This window comes from Chelonia mydas, chromosome 1, assembly GCF_015237465.2.
Source record: "Chelonia mydas isolate rCheMyd1 chromosome 1, rCheMyd1.pri.v2, whole genome shotgun sequence".
In the NCBI taxonomy this organism is placed as follows: Eukaryota; Metazoa; Chordata; order Testudines; family Cheloniidae; genus Chelonia; species Chelonia mydas.
The window spans coordinates 96,295,638-96,314,081 of NC_057849.1; the positions used below are offsets into that span (position 1 = coordinate 96,295,638).

At 42.3% G+C, this 18,444-nt stretch overlaps 1 protein-coding gene across 1 annotated transcript in view; it reads left to right on the plus strand.

Moving 5' to 3' along the window:
* HS6ST3 (heparan sulfate 6-O-sulfotransferase 3) overlaps positions 1–15,810 on the plus strand; it is a 537,712-nt gene extending 521,902 nt beyond the window's left edge. Inside the window, exon 2 of the mRNA XM_037895935.2 lies at positions 11,739–15,810. Within this exon, the coding sequence (XP_037751863.1) occupies positions 11,739–12,447 (709 nt within the window). The 3' untranslated portion in view covers positions 12,448–15,810. The remainder of the gene's footprint in view (positions 1–11,738) is intronic.
* The last annotated feature ends 2,634 nt before the right edge of the window (positions 15,811–18,444 follow it).

The window sequence follows — 18,444 nt, forward strand, 5'->3', positions numbered from 1 at the left end:
GCACCCGGACACTCAGCTCCAAATGGGATCCAAAACCCAAATAAATCTGTTTTACTCTGTATAAAGCTTCTGCAGGGTAAACCCATATAACACTGATAGAGACATATGCACAACTGTTTGCTCCCACAGGTATTAATTACTTACTCTGGGTCAATTAATAAGCAAAAGTGATTTTATTAAATATAAAAAGTAGGATTTAAGTGGTTCCAAGTAATAACAGACAGAAAAAAGTAGTTTACCAAGCAAAATAAAACAAAACACGCAAGTTTAAGCCTAATACATTTAAGAAACTGAATACAGGTAAATCTCACCCTCAGTAAGCTTCTTTCACAGACTAGACTCCTTTCTAGTCTGGGCTCAATCCTTTCCCCTGGTACAGTCCTTGTTCCAGCTCAGGTGGTAGCTAGGGGATTTCTCATGACTGCACCCCTCCTTTGTTCTGTTCCACCCCCTTATATAGCTTAGGCCCAAGGCGGGAATCTTTTGTCTCTCTGGGTTCCCACCCCTCCTTCTAAATGGAAAAGCACCAGATTTAAGATGGATTCCAGTACCAGGTGACATGGTCACATGTCTTACAAGAGACCTTTTGCATGAAGTATAGTCCAGTTACATTATATTCACACTCATTAGCATATTTTCATAAAATCATATGGAGAGCAACATCATACCCACATCAACCTGAGAATTAGAATCACTATTGGTATTAAATTTACAAATTCTTGAAAGTAGATCTTGGGCAATCTATTCACATCAGGTGGGTCTAATATTCGTCTTCATTATCTTTAGAGCTTTTAATCTGTGACACAGATTTCGCTTGTACAGCAATCTGAGAGGAGAATTACAATGTCAGAATTTGTATATTTTACCCTTGTCCTTTATCCTCTGATTGACTAGGTTCAAAATGGCAGTCTCGATTAGGGAAGTGTTTTACTCCTTGTGAGGTCTTGTCTCTGATTTTGGGATGTTGGGTTAAATCCAGAAGTGGTATGTTTCCTGCTATACAAACATAGAAATTAGATAAACATAAAATACTCATTCTGGAAGTTTGCAATGTAACACTACTTTATTTCTTAGAATTCAGAACCCACAAGAACCTCAAAACAGGGAGATACAAAGTAGGCTGCTCCTTATAGCAACTATGCACAAGTTGCGCCACTTTACTGTGGGATGGCTTTCTGCATCTGATCCTGCCCCACACTTTGCTACAGAGCCCCCTTACCTGCAAACTGGACTCAGAAGCCCTCCTTCCCCTACTCCAAAAGCAACAGTACACCACTGAAAGCACAAGGATTTTGTTCCCGTAATTCAGGATCTTCTTTTTTGTCTTGCACCACTTAAACTGCTTCTCTACACTACTTCTGTCATTATTAATAGAAATATTCTGTGACTCTGGTTTTTCCCCTCTGTTTCTTCTACATTGGTTTCAGAACCTCTCCATTGGAACAGGCTCTTTTTTAGGGTTAAACCCCCAAAAGTTGAGTCACAGTTTGAGTAATTAACCCCACCAGGTCTTTTACCTTCCATTCCAGCAGGAAAAACCACTGCCTGGACATAAGAACTACAATACTGGGTCAGACCAAAGGTCCATCTAGCCAGTATCCTGTCTTCCAATAGTGGCCAATGCCAGGTGTCCCAGAGGCAATGAACAGAACAGGTAATCATCAAGTGATCCATTCCCTCTCGCTCATTCCCAGCTTCTGGCAAACAGAGGCTAGGGTCACCATCCCTGCCCATCCTGGCTAATAGCCATTGATGGACCTATCCTCCCTGAACTTATCTAGTTCTTTTTTGAACCCTGTTATAGTCTTGGCCTTGACAACATCCTCTGGCAAGGAGTTCCACCGGTTGACTGTGCGTTGTGTGAAGAAATACTTCCTTTTGTGTGTTTAAAAAAATCATGTTTGGTATGACATGTTTAGTATGCACCTGGGATTTTCGGTCATCCCAGTTCTTCACTCTACTTGCTGCTAGTTTCTTATCATTAAGACTACGAATCACTCATAGAGGACATAGAGGTCACGGATTCTGTGATTTTACAAAACCTCTGTGATTTCCTCAAAATTCTACTAATTCAGCCCCAAGTAGTGAGGGTGGCAGGGCTCGGGCTTCAGCCCCAGGTGGTGGGACTTCAACTTCAGCCCGAGCCCTGCCACCTTAGCCTTACTTATAATGCATTCTCCAATTACTTTGTTTTCCTTTTTTGCTACCTCCTATGCCTTCTTCTATGTTTCAGTTGCTGTGAACTCTTGCTGCTCTTTTGTTTAACAAGCCCATCGGTCTTAGTCGATAAGGTTCCAACTGACTTTGTGAGTGAGAAGAGAGCATCTTTCATTTTACCAGTTCTTGTGCTCAGAGCTTCTGATTGAGCTGTCGTGTGCAGGCTGCACCATGCGGGGGAGGGGGGGAGGGAGGGGATAATAGTACAGATGTCACTCAGCCCTCTACTGCACCTGTCTACTCCATGAAGCCACACAAAACATTTTTGTTCTCATTTTGTGGCGATCCGTCACTTCTGTAGCAAATCTCACTCAGCTGTGATGTCTGTTCCATGATGATACAAGAGGCAGAATGCCCTGGTATGTGATCTGTGCCACTAAGGTCAGGCTCTGCCCTTCCAACAAGTTTATACTGTCTATTAAAATGATAGACCTGCAGCATTAACTAAAGATTTAAAGTGTTTCATATTATTATGGTGTGAAATGAAGACATGTTGTTAGATTCATGCTAGAAACTATTTTTCCCTACAATTTGTTAGATGATTTTCATTGTCTAATGCTAACAAAGATACTGGACTTCACACCAGTGGGAAATAATGCCTTATGAATTTCCAGGTTTGTGTTAATTCTAATGTAAATGCTAGTGTATCTGATATATGACTGCTTATACAGTTGGAGACATGAGAATTTGTAGCATTCATCTTTGATACACCTGGGACTGGACTGTGCTGGTCTTGAAGGTTGATCCAGCATACACACTTCCACACCCCATGCCTGCAATGTCTCCTGAGGCACAATCCCTCCCAGGGCTCCCTCTGGGCTGTGTGGTTCCACATGATTACTTACTCAGGCCTGTGTATAGGTTACATAGTCTGGCCATTTATGTGTATATCTTAGGGCCAAATAATTGAAGTGGCCCAAAGCTATCCCTGTGGTAACCCATTGACTTTCATGAGTTATTCTAGGAAGGGATTTGACTGAGTATCTATCCTGGAAAAGGTGTGAGTTTCTTGCAGAAAATAAATTGCAATGAATGGCAGGTTGGCATTGGATTGATGATTGTTTTGAAAGTGAGCTGAAGTGATTCATGCATGTTTCCATTTTATCATGACAATGCTAGCTGTTTCAAGTTAGACTGCAGGTTAGACTGGCAGATGGATACTATGCAGCTATTACTAATTACTATTCTTGTGTTATGAAGGGTAGTTGTAGCCGTGTCGGTCCCATGATATTAGAGAGACATGATGGGTGAGCTAATATCTTTTATTGGACCAAATTCTGTTGATAAGAGAGACAAGCTGTCAAGCCACATAAAGTTCTTTAGAGAGACACTAAATATCATAGAATAAACAAAGACACTGGATTTATGGCTTATTACAACAACCTTATTACTAATCCCCTCTTTTTGTCCTATTACTGCAATAGGACAATGTGTGCTAACTACTTATGGTAAACAATCTGTTCCACCTTGCATTTTGCAGTGATGCTGGGAGTACCTTTCCCAGACCTGAGGAAGAGCTCTGTGTGGCTTGAAAACTTGTCTCTCTCACCAATGGAAGTTGGTCCAATAACAGATATCACCTCACCCACCTTGTCTCTCTAATATTTTTGTGTAGGCATCAGACGCTTAAGAATCAGAGTTCCCAAATTCCCACATACTTAACACATCCTTCTTAATTTCTTTACATGCATTTTGAAGGCTTGAATAAAATACCTTTTCGTCAACGTATCAAAGCACATTCTTAATGTTTGGCTCTGAATGCTGAGACTCTCTGCTTTAGAGGTTTGGTTCTCTTCAGGTGGTAGTCCGCTGAAATAAAGAATGAGAAGGCTATAGTGAGAGCAGTGATTCAAACAAGGTGACAGAAAATAATTCTGTGTTGTGTATCTACAGCAGTGGGTAACATTTTTGACTGTAGCCACATTACATGGACAAGCTTGAAGTGAGGAGATTCTGTTGTCACTAAGCAGAGACAAATGCATGTCTGGGCTCAAAATAGCCTAAATTCTTAGATTTCATTAAGAGGTGAAGAAAGGGACTGAAATGGGGCCCTGGTTTAACTTTTTTTCTGCACTTCTTGTGCCTTTTTTTAGGAATTAGGCCAGCAGCCAGTCCCAGTGTTAACAAGCTTTACTGCAAAACCAGATACTATATCAGGGTGGCCAAATCAGGCTCGTGAGCTGCATGCAGCTCTTTTACCATTAAAGTGTGGCTCGTGGAACCCCTCCCCCCCCCCCCCATTCTCTGCCTACCAGACAGGGCGCCGGGGCTCATGGCTTCTGCTGTACAGTGGGATGGTGGGGCTAGGAGCTTCTGCCAGAGATGACTGGTGCCTGCTGAAAGTGGGGGGACACAATTTAAAAGTTTGCCCGCCCCCAACAGTTTGAGTCACACCCCACCAGGCACACTTCCCCTCTTAGCCTCAGCAGCCCCTCCCTCCAGCTCCCCGGTTTTAGCTCTGCTTTGAGAGGCAGTAGCAAACAGCTGGGAGCTGCAGGGAGGGGCCGCTGCTTTAGCTCTCCAGGGAGGGGCAGCAGCAAAAGTAGGAGCTCTCCCTGCAGCCCCCAGCTGTTTGCCTTTGCCTTTCTCCATGGCCACAGCTCCAAGCTTGCCAGCTCCAGCAGTTGCTGTGCAGGGAAGGGGTCCAACAGCACCATGTGACCGAGCGGGGACAGCAAACCCTGGCAAAAATCTGGGGGGAGAGGCATGTGACCTCCTGCGACGATGCTGCCCGTGGGAGCCAGCTGAGGTCACTCAATTAGGGTGAACTGCAAACAGAACAGGGCAGACAAACCCCAAAAGCTGGTGGATATTCCAATACTTAGATGTACCAAGACAGCACAAAACAGCTTCTATAGTACCTCACTGGTTACTCAGAAGTCCAAACAATGCAGTTCCCTTAAAGTACCCAGCCTCAAGCCTCCATCCAGACACACATGTCAGATATGATGATGATTACTGAAAATCTTATGTCATCATATAAAAGAAAAGGTTCCTCCAATCCCATAGGATCAGCCACACGCCCAGGTCCAATTATAACTTAGATCCTACCCAAAATACACACTTATAGCCAATTTTTATTAACTAAGCTAAAATTTATTAAAAAAAAGAAAAGAGACAGAGTGTGGGTTAAAAGATCAATATACATATAGATTTGAATTCAATTCTTGAGGTTCAGATACATAGCAGAGATGAGTTTGTAGTTGCCAAAAGTCCTTTCAGAAATAGTCCATAGGTTATAGTCCAATGTCCATATTCAGGGTGACTCCAGTCAGTGACTGGGGATCTCAATCCTTATGGCTTAAGGTTTTCCCCTCTTGAAACCCAAAGGAGATCTGAGATGAAGAAGGATCCTGTCCCAGGGTTTTTATACATTTCCAGCAGCCTCTTGACCTGAGAAAACAATAGGCTTAACTTCCCTTCTCCTAAACATCATGGCAATTAGCACAGGATAATTTACCCATTAAACAGTTCAGATACAGGTTACCACAACCTTCAAAGAGATATATAGCCAATAATACTATTTCACTCAAGTGTCTTCATAAATGTTAATATTCCTCTTTTGATCTTTGAATCAAAGCTATAGCAATAGACAAGACTTGTTTGCTTATATCACAAGACCTGAACAAACATCTACCCTTCTATCTCTAACAATGCAGACTTGCATTTCAAAGCTCTATTCATTTCCATATCTTCCTAACCAGTCTTTAAAGTTCGACCATGGGTCAGGTCAGTTTGTGAGTTAATTAACTCTTTCTGGCCCTGTCACCTTTCAATGAGGTATTATATTACACTCATAACATCACACCTCCCCACATGCCCCCCATGCATTGCCTCTGGCTTCTGCCCAGTGGAGAGGGCGGGTCTCTGGGCATCAGGTGCCTCCCATGGGGCTGAAGCCCCAAACCCCAGCAGGTGCGTCGTGGCGCTCGAACTTCTGAAGATTATCGTGTGCAGCTCGGAGTGTCAGTAAGTTTGGCCACTCCTGTACTATGTATTGAGAATTATGAAATATTTGTGTATTTCAGCCATAACTACCAACATTTGAAAACGCTTTGAGACAATCTTCCAAGTAAGACAGGGTGGACTCACAACAACCAGAGGCTTGTGTGTACAACTTGGGGTGTTTTAGTGTAGTTTTAAAAAAAAATGTATCGCTATCCTAGGACCATAAAATTCCTTCCCCTCCCAGGGAAATCCATGACATGAATGCTTCTTCTGCTGCAACAGATCCCTCTTCCCACCCAGCTGGATTTCTAACAGGAGCTAATGTAGAGGCACAATCATCTGGAAATCTATGCAGGTCTCAGGATATCGAAGCCCCTTGCTTCTGCCAAGATAGAAGAATTCTGAGGTGACTCCTTGAATAGAACTCCTAAGTATCCTGTCCCCTAAATGGGAAATGCATGTGTAGAAGACAAGAGAGCATGAAAAACAAAACACTTTTCAGGCTGTTAAAGATCTAGTGCCTACCAGACCAAATACCCATTAAGTCTTGCGTTCTCCCACTCATAAACTGCATTGTGGTAACATTGTGTGTCATTGCAATGATAGAGCACTCTAAAAACCCACACAAGCATCAGACCTGACCATCAATAGAGCAAAAATACATACAGACTCCAGTGATGGAAGATAAAGGTTCATAGTTCAAATAAGCATCCTAAAATGTGGGTGCTTAACTTACACCATGTCTAGACTAGCATTTATGTTGGCAAAACTTTTGTTATTCAAGGGTGTGAAAAAACACACCCCTGAGCAACATACGTTTTGCCAGCATAAGCACTCGTGTCCACAGCGCTATGTTGGCGGGAGATGCTCTCCAGCCAACATAGCGACTGCCGCTCCTTGCGTTGGTTTTATGATGTTGATAGGAGAGCTTTCTCCCGTCAGCACAACCCAGCTACATGAGTGATCTTACAGCAGCACAGCTGTATTGGTATAGTTGTGCAACTGTAAGCTTGTAAGTGTAGACATGGCCTAAGCTTCTGACATGATGTGGCATCCTTGATGGTCATTTCTGTAGATCCAAAGGATTCCCATAGGTGGAGACCGAACTACTTTCTCGCCTGTAGCAATGGTTGCTCCATTACAGGTCCAAGGCACAACAGTATGGCAGTGTGGGACAGCGTGTCCGGCTGTTGAGCCGTTTTTGTGGATAAACAGAGGATTTAGCTGTGCAGGACTGACAGTCTGTCTTCTTGCAGAGGGCATGTTTACACTGCAATTAGGAGGAGCGATTTCAGCCTTTGTAGCCATTCCTGAACTCGCTTTGAGATTGGTAAATCAAGGCTAACTCAAGTAACAATTGCAGTGAAGCCGTGGCATCATGGGAGGTGGCCCTTCAATTATGTACCCAGGCTCCTGGATGAAGAGAGCTAACCCATGCAGCCACCAGTGCTGCCACAGCCTTATTGCTGTTGCTATTCAAACAAGCTTTTATCGAATGCTGCAATCACATCTCCTGATTGCAATGTAAACAGACCCCCACAAACTAAATTCATAAAAGACAGACTGAGAGAAAGAGTATCTTTGGGCTTATCTACACTTAACAGGGGATCAACGAGTGGCAGTCGCTGCATCGGCGGTCGATTTAGCGGGTTTAGTGAAGACCTACTAAATCGACCGCCAATCACTCTCCTGTCAACTCCTGTACGCCACCGCATCTCCCGTCAACATCGCATAGTGTGGACCCTGCAGTAAGTAGATCTAAGCTACGTCAATTTGAGTTACGCTATTCACATAACTCAATTGCATAGCTTAGATCGAATTTCCCCTGTAGTGTAGACAAGGCCTTAGTTTTGACAGACTACTGAAAAGCTCAATAATCATACAGTAAATATAGTAAAGGAAGGTTTCAGAGTAGCAGCCGTGTTAGTCTGTATTTGCAAAAAGAAAAGGAGTACTAGTGGCACCTTAGAGACTAACCAATTTATTTGAGCATAAGCTTTCGTGAGCTACAGCATCCGATGAAGTGAGCTGTAGCTCACGAACGCTTATGCTCAAATAAATTGGTTAGTCTCTAAGGTGCCACTAGTACTCCTTTTCTTTTTATAGTAAAGGAAGAAAGTTTCTTGGCTAGTCACAAGGAAATTTCCTTAATTCATACTAAGGCATTTCCTCATTGATTTCACTGTATTTGTTTCAGATTCTGCTTTTCAGCTCATATTCCATTATAGAACAGCAAATACATCTGCAAAGCCAGTAATGAGATGGAAATTATTTATGCCCTGGAAGGTTTACTTTTACTAGTTGTCATTTCCCCGAGGCACACTGGAATTAAAATGCCATAGGTTGGTGAGGAAAGGCCAAAACATTATTAAAGGCATAAGTTCCCATCAATAGCAATATTTTAACATATACATTAACATCCAATACTATCCCAGAGAGGGACGGCAACACTATGAGGAAGAAGCCATGTGTAAGCCCCTGTGAGGTGATCCAAATGTTAGCCAGACATTCCAGCTGCCTTTGAGTGTTCTCAGCATTGTGTGTTTCAGCCACTTTGAGCACAGCTGTTTTCGTTAGTGTTGCAGCCAGTATGTTTGCTTAGTGATACTGGTAGCAGTTGCAAAAATGCTGATCCCAAGCCCAGAAGCTGAAATACAATTTTTTTATGCTCAAAGCTGTTGAAAGGCAGAGAAGGATATGCAATAGTTTGGCTGCTTGTCCCGGTCTCACATGTAACATATGCAAAACTCTGTCTGCTTGCCTGAAAGCATGTCTTAATCTGTTCTCATAAACACAAAGCAGAGTGATAGTGAAGAAGAACATTTTTCTTAAGAAGGAAAAGCGTTGCTCGATATTTTCTAACAGCTCTTGGAAGCCAAAGTCCTCTACAGTCAAGTATAACTGCAGATCAAGGGAAATAATTTCTACTACTTCCTAGTTTATAGGTACTGTAGTCAAAGTGGATGTTTCTGGGAATATCCATTCATGAATGGTCATGGGATGCTCAGGAACTATGATGACAGGACCTACATAAGTACCCTGGTAGAGCATGATCAAACTGCTGTTCGATAGTATGGAACTGGGTACCAGCACAAAGAACAAATTATTTATGCCATACAGTCCCTCCTCAGCTTTGCCAAACATTAAGGCAAACCATACAATTCCTAATCCAAATTGTAATAGCAATACACACAAGGACATTGCCCGCTACATGCCCCTTCTTGCTCGTTCAAAAAATGTGTATCCCTTCTGCTGTGAAATCATTTCAGGAGCAGCTGCTTCCAGAAGATAGTAGTCCAGGAAGAGATACTGCAGCAATGCACAATCAACACTTCAGACACTGTAATGTCATTCTGGAAAATACATTATAGTTCTTGTCGAGGAAGGTCACTGATTGAGTGAATAAGACAGCAAAAAATGTTTTGATCCCTCCTGCCTTCTAATTGCTCTGAACTGGTGGGGATACCTGCATTTTTTAGCATTTTTTATTTGCCAAGTTTTATAAATAAGGCATCTGGAGAAGCAGTGGGAGTCATTCAGCATTTAGAAAAGGGTGATATGCTGTGATGATCTGGATAGGAAGGACGTTACACCCAGCAATTCTGAATAGTTTCTGGATTTTTCGTTCAACTAAAGTGAGATCTTCTGAAAGGTGAACTCTCAAAGTGTTCATTGTTTCAGCACAGTGTGTCTCCCCCACTATTTGTTTTTCTCAGTGTTTGGTAGGTTCCATAAAAAGCATTTTGAGATCATGGTTGCCTGAAGAAAACTTAGGGTAATTTCAGTGGATCAGATGTTGGAGACTCATAATTTATTAATGTATTGTTCAGAGCCAGAGCCAGATGAGTCATGCAAACACCTATCTTTGTACCATGCTATCTGTATTAATTTTACTCGTGGATTTTTAATTCCTATTCCAGCTGACAAAAAGTTATGAAGTATTTTGGTTTTGTCTTATTTTTATATCACCCTATAATTTAGGTTATGTTGTTATTGAATAAAATCTTCAACAGTAAATGTGTTACATGAAAGATTGTTTAGCCATACTCAATTTCAGTCCTTTTCACATTGCCATAACTAGATGTAGAAACTCTCAATGCAGCAACTAAAAGATAAATTGACAAATTGAGGTCTGCAGTTTCTTGTTCTGTTTGATGTCAGGTAGATTTTAGTATCTCTTTTGTATTCCTGACAGATAACAGTTGAACATGTTAACCTTTACACTCATCAGCAGTGAGTGATTTAAATATCCATGATCATAACTCGTTTTAATCCATCTCCCAACTCAAATTAAGTCATGTGAATGGATTTTAGTCCTGTCATTGGCCTCAATGTAACCCATTTAATGACCCGTTTTCAAGTTGGCAGGTCATGCCAAAATCTTTCACATTGCATTATTTACAGCAGTTGCAGCATCCAGTTGGTATTGTCCAGGCTTCTCATTTATTCTAACCATGTGCTGTAGAGAGCCATAGTGTCTCAGTCCAGAAGACAGGTGACAGGATTAATATTTTTTCATTATATAGAAGAGTAGTGAGAGAATTCACATCTTTGTGGTCTGTAATCCTCACCACAGTAAATCCTCAAAGGACACAACAACTGTTTCACTCTGTCTCTGTTTTATCTTTGAACCATTGTGAGTATCTTCTCCCATTGATTCCGATATTGCTAAATACCAGCATATAAAAATAGTGTATTAAGTACAGTTGGATTTGTCACGGTCTCTGTAAATTGAAGAACACTGCACAATTGGTTGTGGTTAGAATCTCCTTCGCCTCGAAATAAAAAAAAATCCCTCTTCTGTTTGCAGCTTGTTTTCTAGCATATCTCCTTAATCACAAATGGATGAAAATTCATAAAAAGAATTAATCACAAAAAACAAACTACCTTCAAGTTTGTTCACAATATTTGCCATGCATTAAGGTTTGCACTTTGTGCTGCTGTGTTTGTCACTGGGAGGTAGTTAATGTTACTTATTTCTTCTTTCAGAACTCATAAGTGCCTCACCACCGTGATGAAGAATGGATGGATAAATGGGTTAGGGATAAAAATGTGTCCTAAGTCCATCCTCTTGAAAGTGACTATCTATCTTGTGGTGTGGTAAATTTTATTATCCACATGTCATAGTTGCTAGGAATGTTCTATAAGGCTTAAGTTTTACAAGAGCATTGGTCCATTTGAAAAAGTTAAGGCAAAGTCTACACTACGGATTTATAGAGGTATAACCATGTGGCTTAGGGGTGTAAAAAATCCACACCTCTGAGTGACACATTTATACCAATCTACTCCCCAGTGTAGACAGTGCTATGTCAGCAGGAGAGCTTCTCCCAGCACCATAGCTACTGCCTCGTGCCCGGTGGATTAACTATGCGGATGGGAAAAGTTCTCCCATCAGTGTAGGAGCATTTTCACTTAAGTGGTGCAGCTGCACTGATGTAGTGTTTTAAGTGTTGACCTGCCCTAAGAGGGAGGCATGGGTTAGTAAGCGTTTCATCAGAGAAAAATAAAAATTGCTGATTAATAAGAGTAGAAGCTGCTGAATCCTAAAACTATGTTTTAAAAATTTGTTGCAGGAACTTCTATTATATCACAATGCTGAGGGATCCAGTGTCACGGTATTTGAGTGAATGGAAACATGTCCAGAGAGGTGCAACGTGGAAAACTTCCCTCCACATGTGTGATGGAAGAAGTCCAACGCCAGATGAGCTGCCTACCTGTTACCTGGGGGATGATTGGTCTGGAGTCAGCTTGCAGGAGTTCATGGATTGTGGTTACAACCTGGCTAACAACCGCCAGGTTCGCATGCTGGCAGACCTGAGCCTGGTTGGATGTTACAACTTGACTTTTATGAATGAAAGTGAGAGAAATATGATCCTTCTCCAAAGCGCCAAGAACAACCTGAAAAACATGGCCTTTTTTGGACTCACAGAGTTTCAGAGGAAAACACAGTATCTCTTTGAGAGAACATTCAACCTTAAGTTCATTTCCCCGTTCACCCAGTTCAATATTACCCGGGCCTCTAATGTGGATATTAATGAAGGTGCCCGGAAACGCATAGAGGTGTTGAACTTCCTGGACATGCAGCTTTATGAATATGCTAAAGACCTCTTTCTGCAACGCTTTCAGTACTCCAAGCAAGAGGAGCACCAGAAGAACCGGCAAAAACGGCGGGAGGAGCGGAGGCTACTCCGGGAGCAAAGAGCTCACCAGTGGCAGAAGGAAGAAGCAGCAGCAGAAACAGCTGTTACTGAAGATTATAACAGTCAGGTGGAGCGATGGTGACACTTTTCATTCTTAGACAAATAAAAGAAAAGAGAATTGAAAAAACTGATAATTTCTTGAACTTGGTTACTCAGAGATTACACAAGGAACGAATGTTGCCTTGGTAAATGAGACTGAGTCTGACAGCTGCCCTTCTTTGTGTTAGTTTTTCTTAGTTTCTATCAGCTAGGAGAATATATATATTTTTGTGTTTCTCAATGCATCTTATATCAGTGTTATTAACTGGCAGTGGAATAGATTCTTATCCAATACTGACTTCTTTCAAAGGCCTAGGCGATGAGAGTGGCTGGAAAAGATAGCTTTTTTTTTTCTTTTTCCATTAACAGATGTACTCTATACAGTTTGAGCAGCTGAAACTTGTGATGACATGAATCAAAAATCAGAGAACCACTGAGCTGCTGACGCGGGTGTATTTCATGCTGTCCTGTATAGCTGTGTTATGTATTGAGTGCAACAGAGAAAACCATGTTGCCCTTCAGATGGTTACACGCAGTGTTTTAAGTAAGAAAAAGAAAATACTAAATGTGATTAAATTACATGTAAGACTAGGTGACACATGGGGCTGAAACTATTTTTTTCATTTCTGAAAGCTTGTAGTCAGAGGTGATTTATAAGTGAAATGAGTTATATGGTCTCAACCTAATCCCTGTGTATCACCGAAACCTGCTAGTAAGGAGACTCCATTCTGAGCGAGCCTGGCAAATGAATGTCATAAGTACTACTGCTGAGAAATAAGATCCATTCTGTAGAACTTCCCCCTTCTGGGGAAGCTCACACAGGCCTGTTCACCCTATCTGGGTGGAGGTAACAATGTCAGCTTTGACTTTTGTGAAAGGTGAAATCCACAAAGGGCGTGGAATTAAGAAAGGCAAGAAAAAGAGTGGAAAAAGCTTAAGTATTAGTACACTTTCCTAATCTGTTATAAGGGCTCTGTTCATAAAGGTACATTTAAATTATGAGAACAGAACTAACATGATTTTATTACCAGACACAATAGTGGCCAGGATCCATAGAATTGTGCACTTAAAGCAGTGGTCTGCAAACTTTTGAGGGTCGCGCCCCCTCTTACCCCGTCTGCACCCCCACCCCAAAGCCGGGGCTATGGCTGGGAGAGGACGGGGATGCAGACAGGGGTAAAGAGTCGAGGCTGGGGCCACAGCTGGGGGAGGTCTGGGGCCAGGAGCAGGGCTGGGGATGGAGCCGCGGCCAGGGGCCAAGGCTGGGGGCAGGGGCAGGAGTGGAGCCACTGCAGTGGAGGCCAGCAGCCGGGCCTGCAGCCAGGTGCAGCTCCAACCCCACCCACAGCCTTGGCCCCGCGCTGACAACAGAGCCATGGCCAGGGGCCGAGGGCGGGGCAGGCGCTGGGCCAGAAAATGGGGATGTGGCTTTTGGCAGGACCAGAGTAGAGCTAAGGGCAAAGAGTGGCTGGGTGGCACTCCCGCCCTGCCCCCTGTGGGGGCTGGCCTAGGCCCCACCATGACCCCCTGAAGATTCCTCTATGCTGCTTTAGGGGGGCGTGCCCCACAGTTTGGGGACCTCTGACTTAAAGGATACACAATGGGTGTGTGGACAAACACAGAAATTTGTTACTAATATTAGTGGACTGATCTTCTGTGCATCATGTTGCAAATATATTTATGCCAAGGCTGAATGTGAAGATATTCTTCAACTCTATCCATTCCAGACCATGCAGCTCTTTATCTGTTTTTCTACTTTGACTAGAAAAAGAGTCCCAATGATGGGTTCTTTCTCCAAGCTTTAGGTTATTATGATTAAACGGCATCCACTTCAGATTTCTTTTTCTGATTTGTAAAAAGAGGGTATTATACTTTTTAGATCCCTATTATCAAAACCATATTTTTCCCCTTCTAGCATAAATCTAATTTATTAAAAGCCACATTTTGAAATTGGCCTCCACATGCCTGCTAAACCTATGTGCCCCAACAGTTTACATGTATGAATGACTTTTGCCCAACCAGATTCGCTAATTAGATGTTAAATTGCCTGATTTTGGTGCACAAATATTTGTGCTTGCAGATTTTAGTTTTGGGGCCAGCAAAGGAAAATTTACCCAAAAATATGATACACTCTGTTTTTGAAAATTATTCACTACATATTTCCTAATTTTCTCATATTTTTAAGGCATGCTACTTTTTTGACAAAGAGTGTTATTTGTAGTTATCATATACACGATAGGAAAAAGACAAATCTCATGGCATGATTGGTTGTTCAGTGAGTACAAGAACGTATTAAACATGAAGGAGACTAACAAGCTCCTCTGGGGCTGTTCCAGGCAAACAAGACACACCCGCAAGACTCGCTCAGCCTGTGGGGGGTGGGACTTAAAAAGGGGGAATTTACCACAGAATGAGGTGGTGAACAGGAAGAAGGTTGCTTGCCCAGCGACTGCTGGCAATAGAGGGAGTCTAGCCAAGGAGGCGACAGCTGTGAGACGCGCTGCTCCTCAAGCCGCCCTGACTGAAGGTAAAGCAACACGCCCCAGGAAGACGGGTAGAAGGTAAATCCCGTAAAGGGGCAATAGACTCTGAGAGACTGAGCCCTTAGAGCTGAGTCTCCAGGGGCTGCCTGAGAGGCTGGTCTTTGTTCCAGCCAGACCTTCCCCTCTTGCCAGGGGAAGGGAAGAACAGGCGCCAGTCACCAGCCTGTGAGCTGTAACCGACAGAGAAATTCCTCAAGGCTGCCAACTGGGAGAGAAGAGAGGTTAAATGATGCCCTGTGGCTCCTGGGGTGGTCCAGGGAGCCCACTGCCCCCACAGTTGGTTTGGCCCAGTTGAATGCAGGGAGGAATTATATCGATTGTTGTGTGTGGGTGCTGGTGAATTGGTGGCAAGAGGGGTGACTGTAGTGTGGAAGGGAGGGTAGAGATAGCTCGGAGAGGCAGAGGTTGGTACTACAAGAGAGCAATAAGGGGGTCACAGAGATAATCACAGTTGTCTCCCAATTTGCCCTTTACTGTAAAGCATACCTCATTTTTCATTCTGAAAATGGGAGGTCCCTCTTTCTTCTCACGTCCCTGCTGTCCTCCTTAACACACAACAAAACTCTTCCTTGCACACCCCTGTCCCTCAAGGCCACGGTGGCTTGGTTTTTCATTTTTGAAAATATTATCTTTGTATGGAATGGGGGAGAGACGCTGGGAGACTGGTGAGACTGCAGGTAGCAATCACTTTGGGAGCCAGGTGCCTGCTGCCACTGCCTGGGGACAGCAGCTGCCCTCCTTCCGTTTGACACAAAACAACTTCTGATGGACAAAATGAAAACAAATTAGTGGGGGGGGGGAGGAAGAGTTAAAAATTAACTGTTTGGTAACACATCAATACTGTGCCTAACCCTGTAGTCAGTCATCTCCCAGAGGGGAAGTCAGGCCTCTGAAGAGCTGCTCATGCGCTGTGGCATTTATGTTAATGGAATTTCTGACATCTTGAAGGTGTATATTTGCGTTTGAGTTAAAGTTCATTTTTGACCGTGAGCCTACTCAACACATACTGGCTTTTGCAGAGGAGCAAGTGGGCTTATTGGGCAAAGGGCTGACAGCTTCCAGTCTCTAAAGCTCATAGAAAGTAAGGGGCAAAGCCTTCGCAGTTACACTAGTGGCTTTAGAAAAACTCACAGTCACATCAGGTAGTGTTGTTGTTTTTAACAGAAGTTCCTGGCATATTAAAATAAACCAAAAGGGGCTTCCACACGCTGTAAGATTTACTTCTCAGACAGAAGTTTGCTGATATTCACTCTAAGAGCTGTGCATAATGCTGTGTTTAAAATAATCAATGCCAATAATCAGAATAAAGGGCCAGGTTCATATCTCAGGAACTCCAAATTTACATTGTTGTAACTCCACTGACTTAACTGTAGATACACTAGACTTTGACTGGTTTAAATGAGATCAGAATTTAGCTCACTCTGTCCATTTCCAAAACTTTGCAAGCGTTAGATTTTTAAAAATAAAGACATGGAATCACTGTCTTCCTGGCAAGTTATTACGTTACGTGCCTGAAATGAGGCATTTGTGTTTCTGCTACTGAGGTGGTGATAAGAAACATCACTCTGCTGTGATGCAGATGTATTTATTAATCTTTCACCTAATGTGCTCAACACTGGCTGCTTATTTCCAGTTCTAATTGGCTGTTGGTTCACAGTAGGCAAAAAGGTCACCAAACTGTTGAGATGTAAGGTTCTGATTCCTAATAACTTATGTCAGAATTAAATGTATCACCTCTGAGCTGTTTTATTGACAGATGCGGATGTGACCTAGCCCGCCCTCACAGAAACACACACAATGCCTTTGCAGGAACAGTAGATCAGCTTCTCTGCTCTGGTGTTCCTCACAGCAATAGTGATGAGAATTTAATAAGGCTTCAAGAAGTTCTGTTGAACAACACACATTACTTGTTGTTAGAGTTGGGGCCCAAACCAAAAATCGAGATTCAAACTCCTCTGACCTTTGTGGAAGTTCAGGTCCAGAGCCAGACTTCACGGCTACCCTGTAACTGTAAAGACCCAAACCAGAATGCCAAGTCCCCTCCTTTTTCAGCTTTGGTAAGGCTTAGGGTTGGTTCCAGTCTGACTAGCTTGGGCCCATCTCTAGTTTTCAACTCCCATCTTCAAGTAATTTAGCCAAATCCAGTGACATAAGGGGTATAAAGTTACACATTGTGCATGGGTGGCAGACCTCCCTGTTAGCTGATTTTCTTGCTACACACACTACTTCCACCCCATTTGTGACTCATTTTGCATGCCCAGTGCCTGATTCTGATTAATGTCCATACTGCAGTTTGAACACAAAGTACCTTATCGATGATAAGTAATGTTGCTGTGTTTAATTCATTAGCTCACTTACATGGGCTTTTTTCCCCCACCACTGTTATGTGACTGACTTCCCTGGAGTTCTGATTTTCACCAGGGTAGGTTAGATCACAACCAGATGGCACTGAACTACAAACTGGTGCAAGTTACAGTGCACAAGGCCCTGTGATGTTCATTCACAAAGGTAGACTATGCTGATAGTGTTGAATGCTGTAAACCTCTCTAGTAACAGCAACTAAATACTCAGAAAAGATATCCAAGTTTGTACTGAAACACTTCTGATGGTTTGGTTCTTGTGAGATAGTCTTTATGGGGGAAACTGATTGCAGAATCCTCCATTTTCTTCTTGGCCATGTCAGTATTTTTATAATTCAGGTAACCCTTTTCATGGTTTTAACTTGTCATTCTCTAATGTATATTTCAAATAAATGTTGGAAGGAAAATCAGAACTTTCCACCAGTTGCAATGTTTAAGGTGAAAGGGTAGTTAATAGATTGTACATTTATTTTCCTTAGGGATTCTTCCTTTTATTTATGTGCAATAATGTGTATGAACTCTGCTAATAGGAGATTGTATTGTGAGTGTTCATATCTACTTTTATTGCTATTTAAAAGATGGTTTGTAGAACTGAGGATTTCCATTGATGTAAAGCACAACTTAATGAATCATTTAATGATAAATCATTTGTGATGTCAAACAACTGTTTTCCCATATTTCAGTGATTTTTTTTCTGTAAAATGAGACAATGTTTACTAAACATTTAAGGAACCTGTAAAAAAAACTATGGAGAAGTTTTGTTGAATTTTGTTCCATGCATTAGTTATGAACAACAAATAAACATGATTCCATTTTTAAAACTGTAAAGAATAATCCTGTGTAAGTAACTAAAGGGGAATAGCTGGTGGCTACTCTTAACTCAGTTGTTCTGAGCATTATTAAAGATCCACCATGTCCACAGGCACAGTTCAACAACAAAATATGTATGGCAAAAAACATATATTAAAAAACATTTCATTCTGTCATGACCTGATCAAAATCCCAGAGAAGTCTGTGGAATGACTCACTGACTTCAGCGGAATTTGGATCAGGGCCTTAAAGTGGGTGAGAAATACAATGGGCCACATTCTGGTCTCAGTTACACAAGTGTGAATTTGGAGTAACTCCATGGAAGTC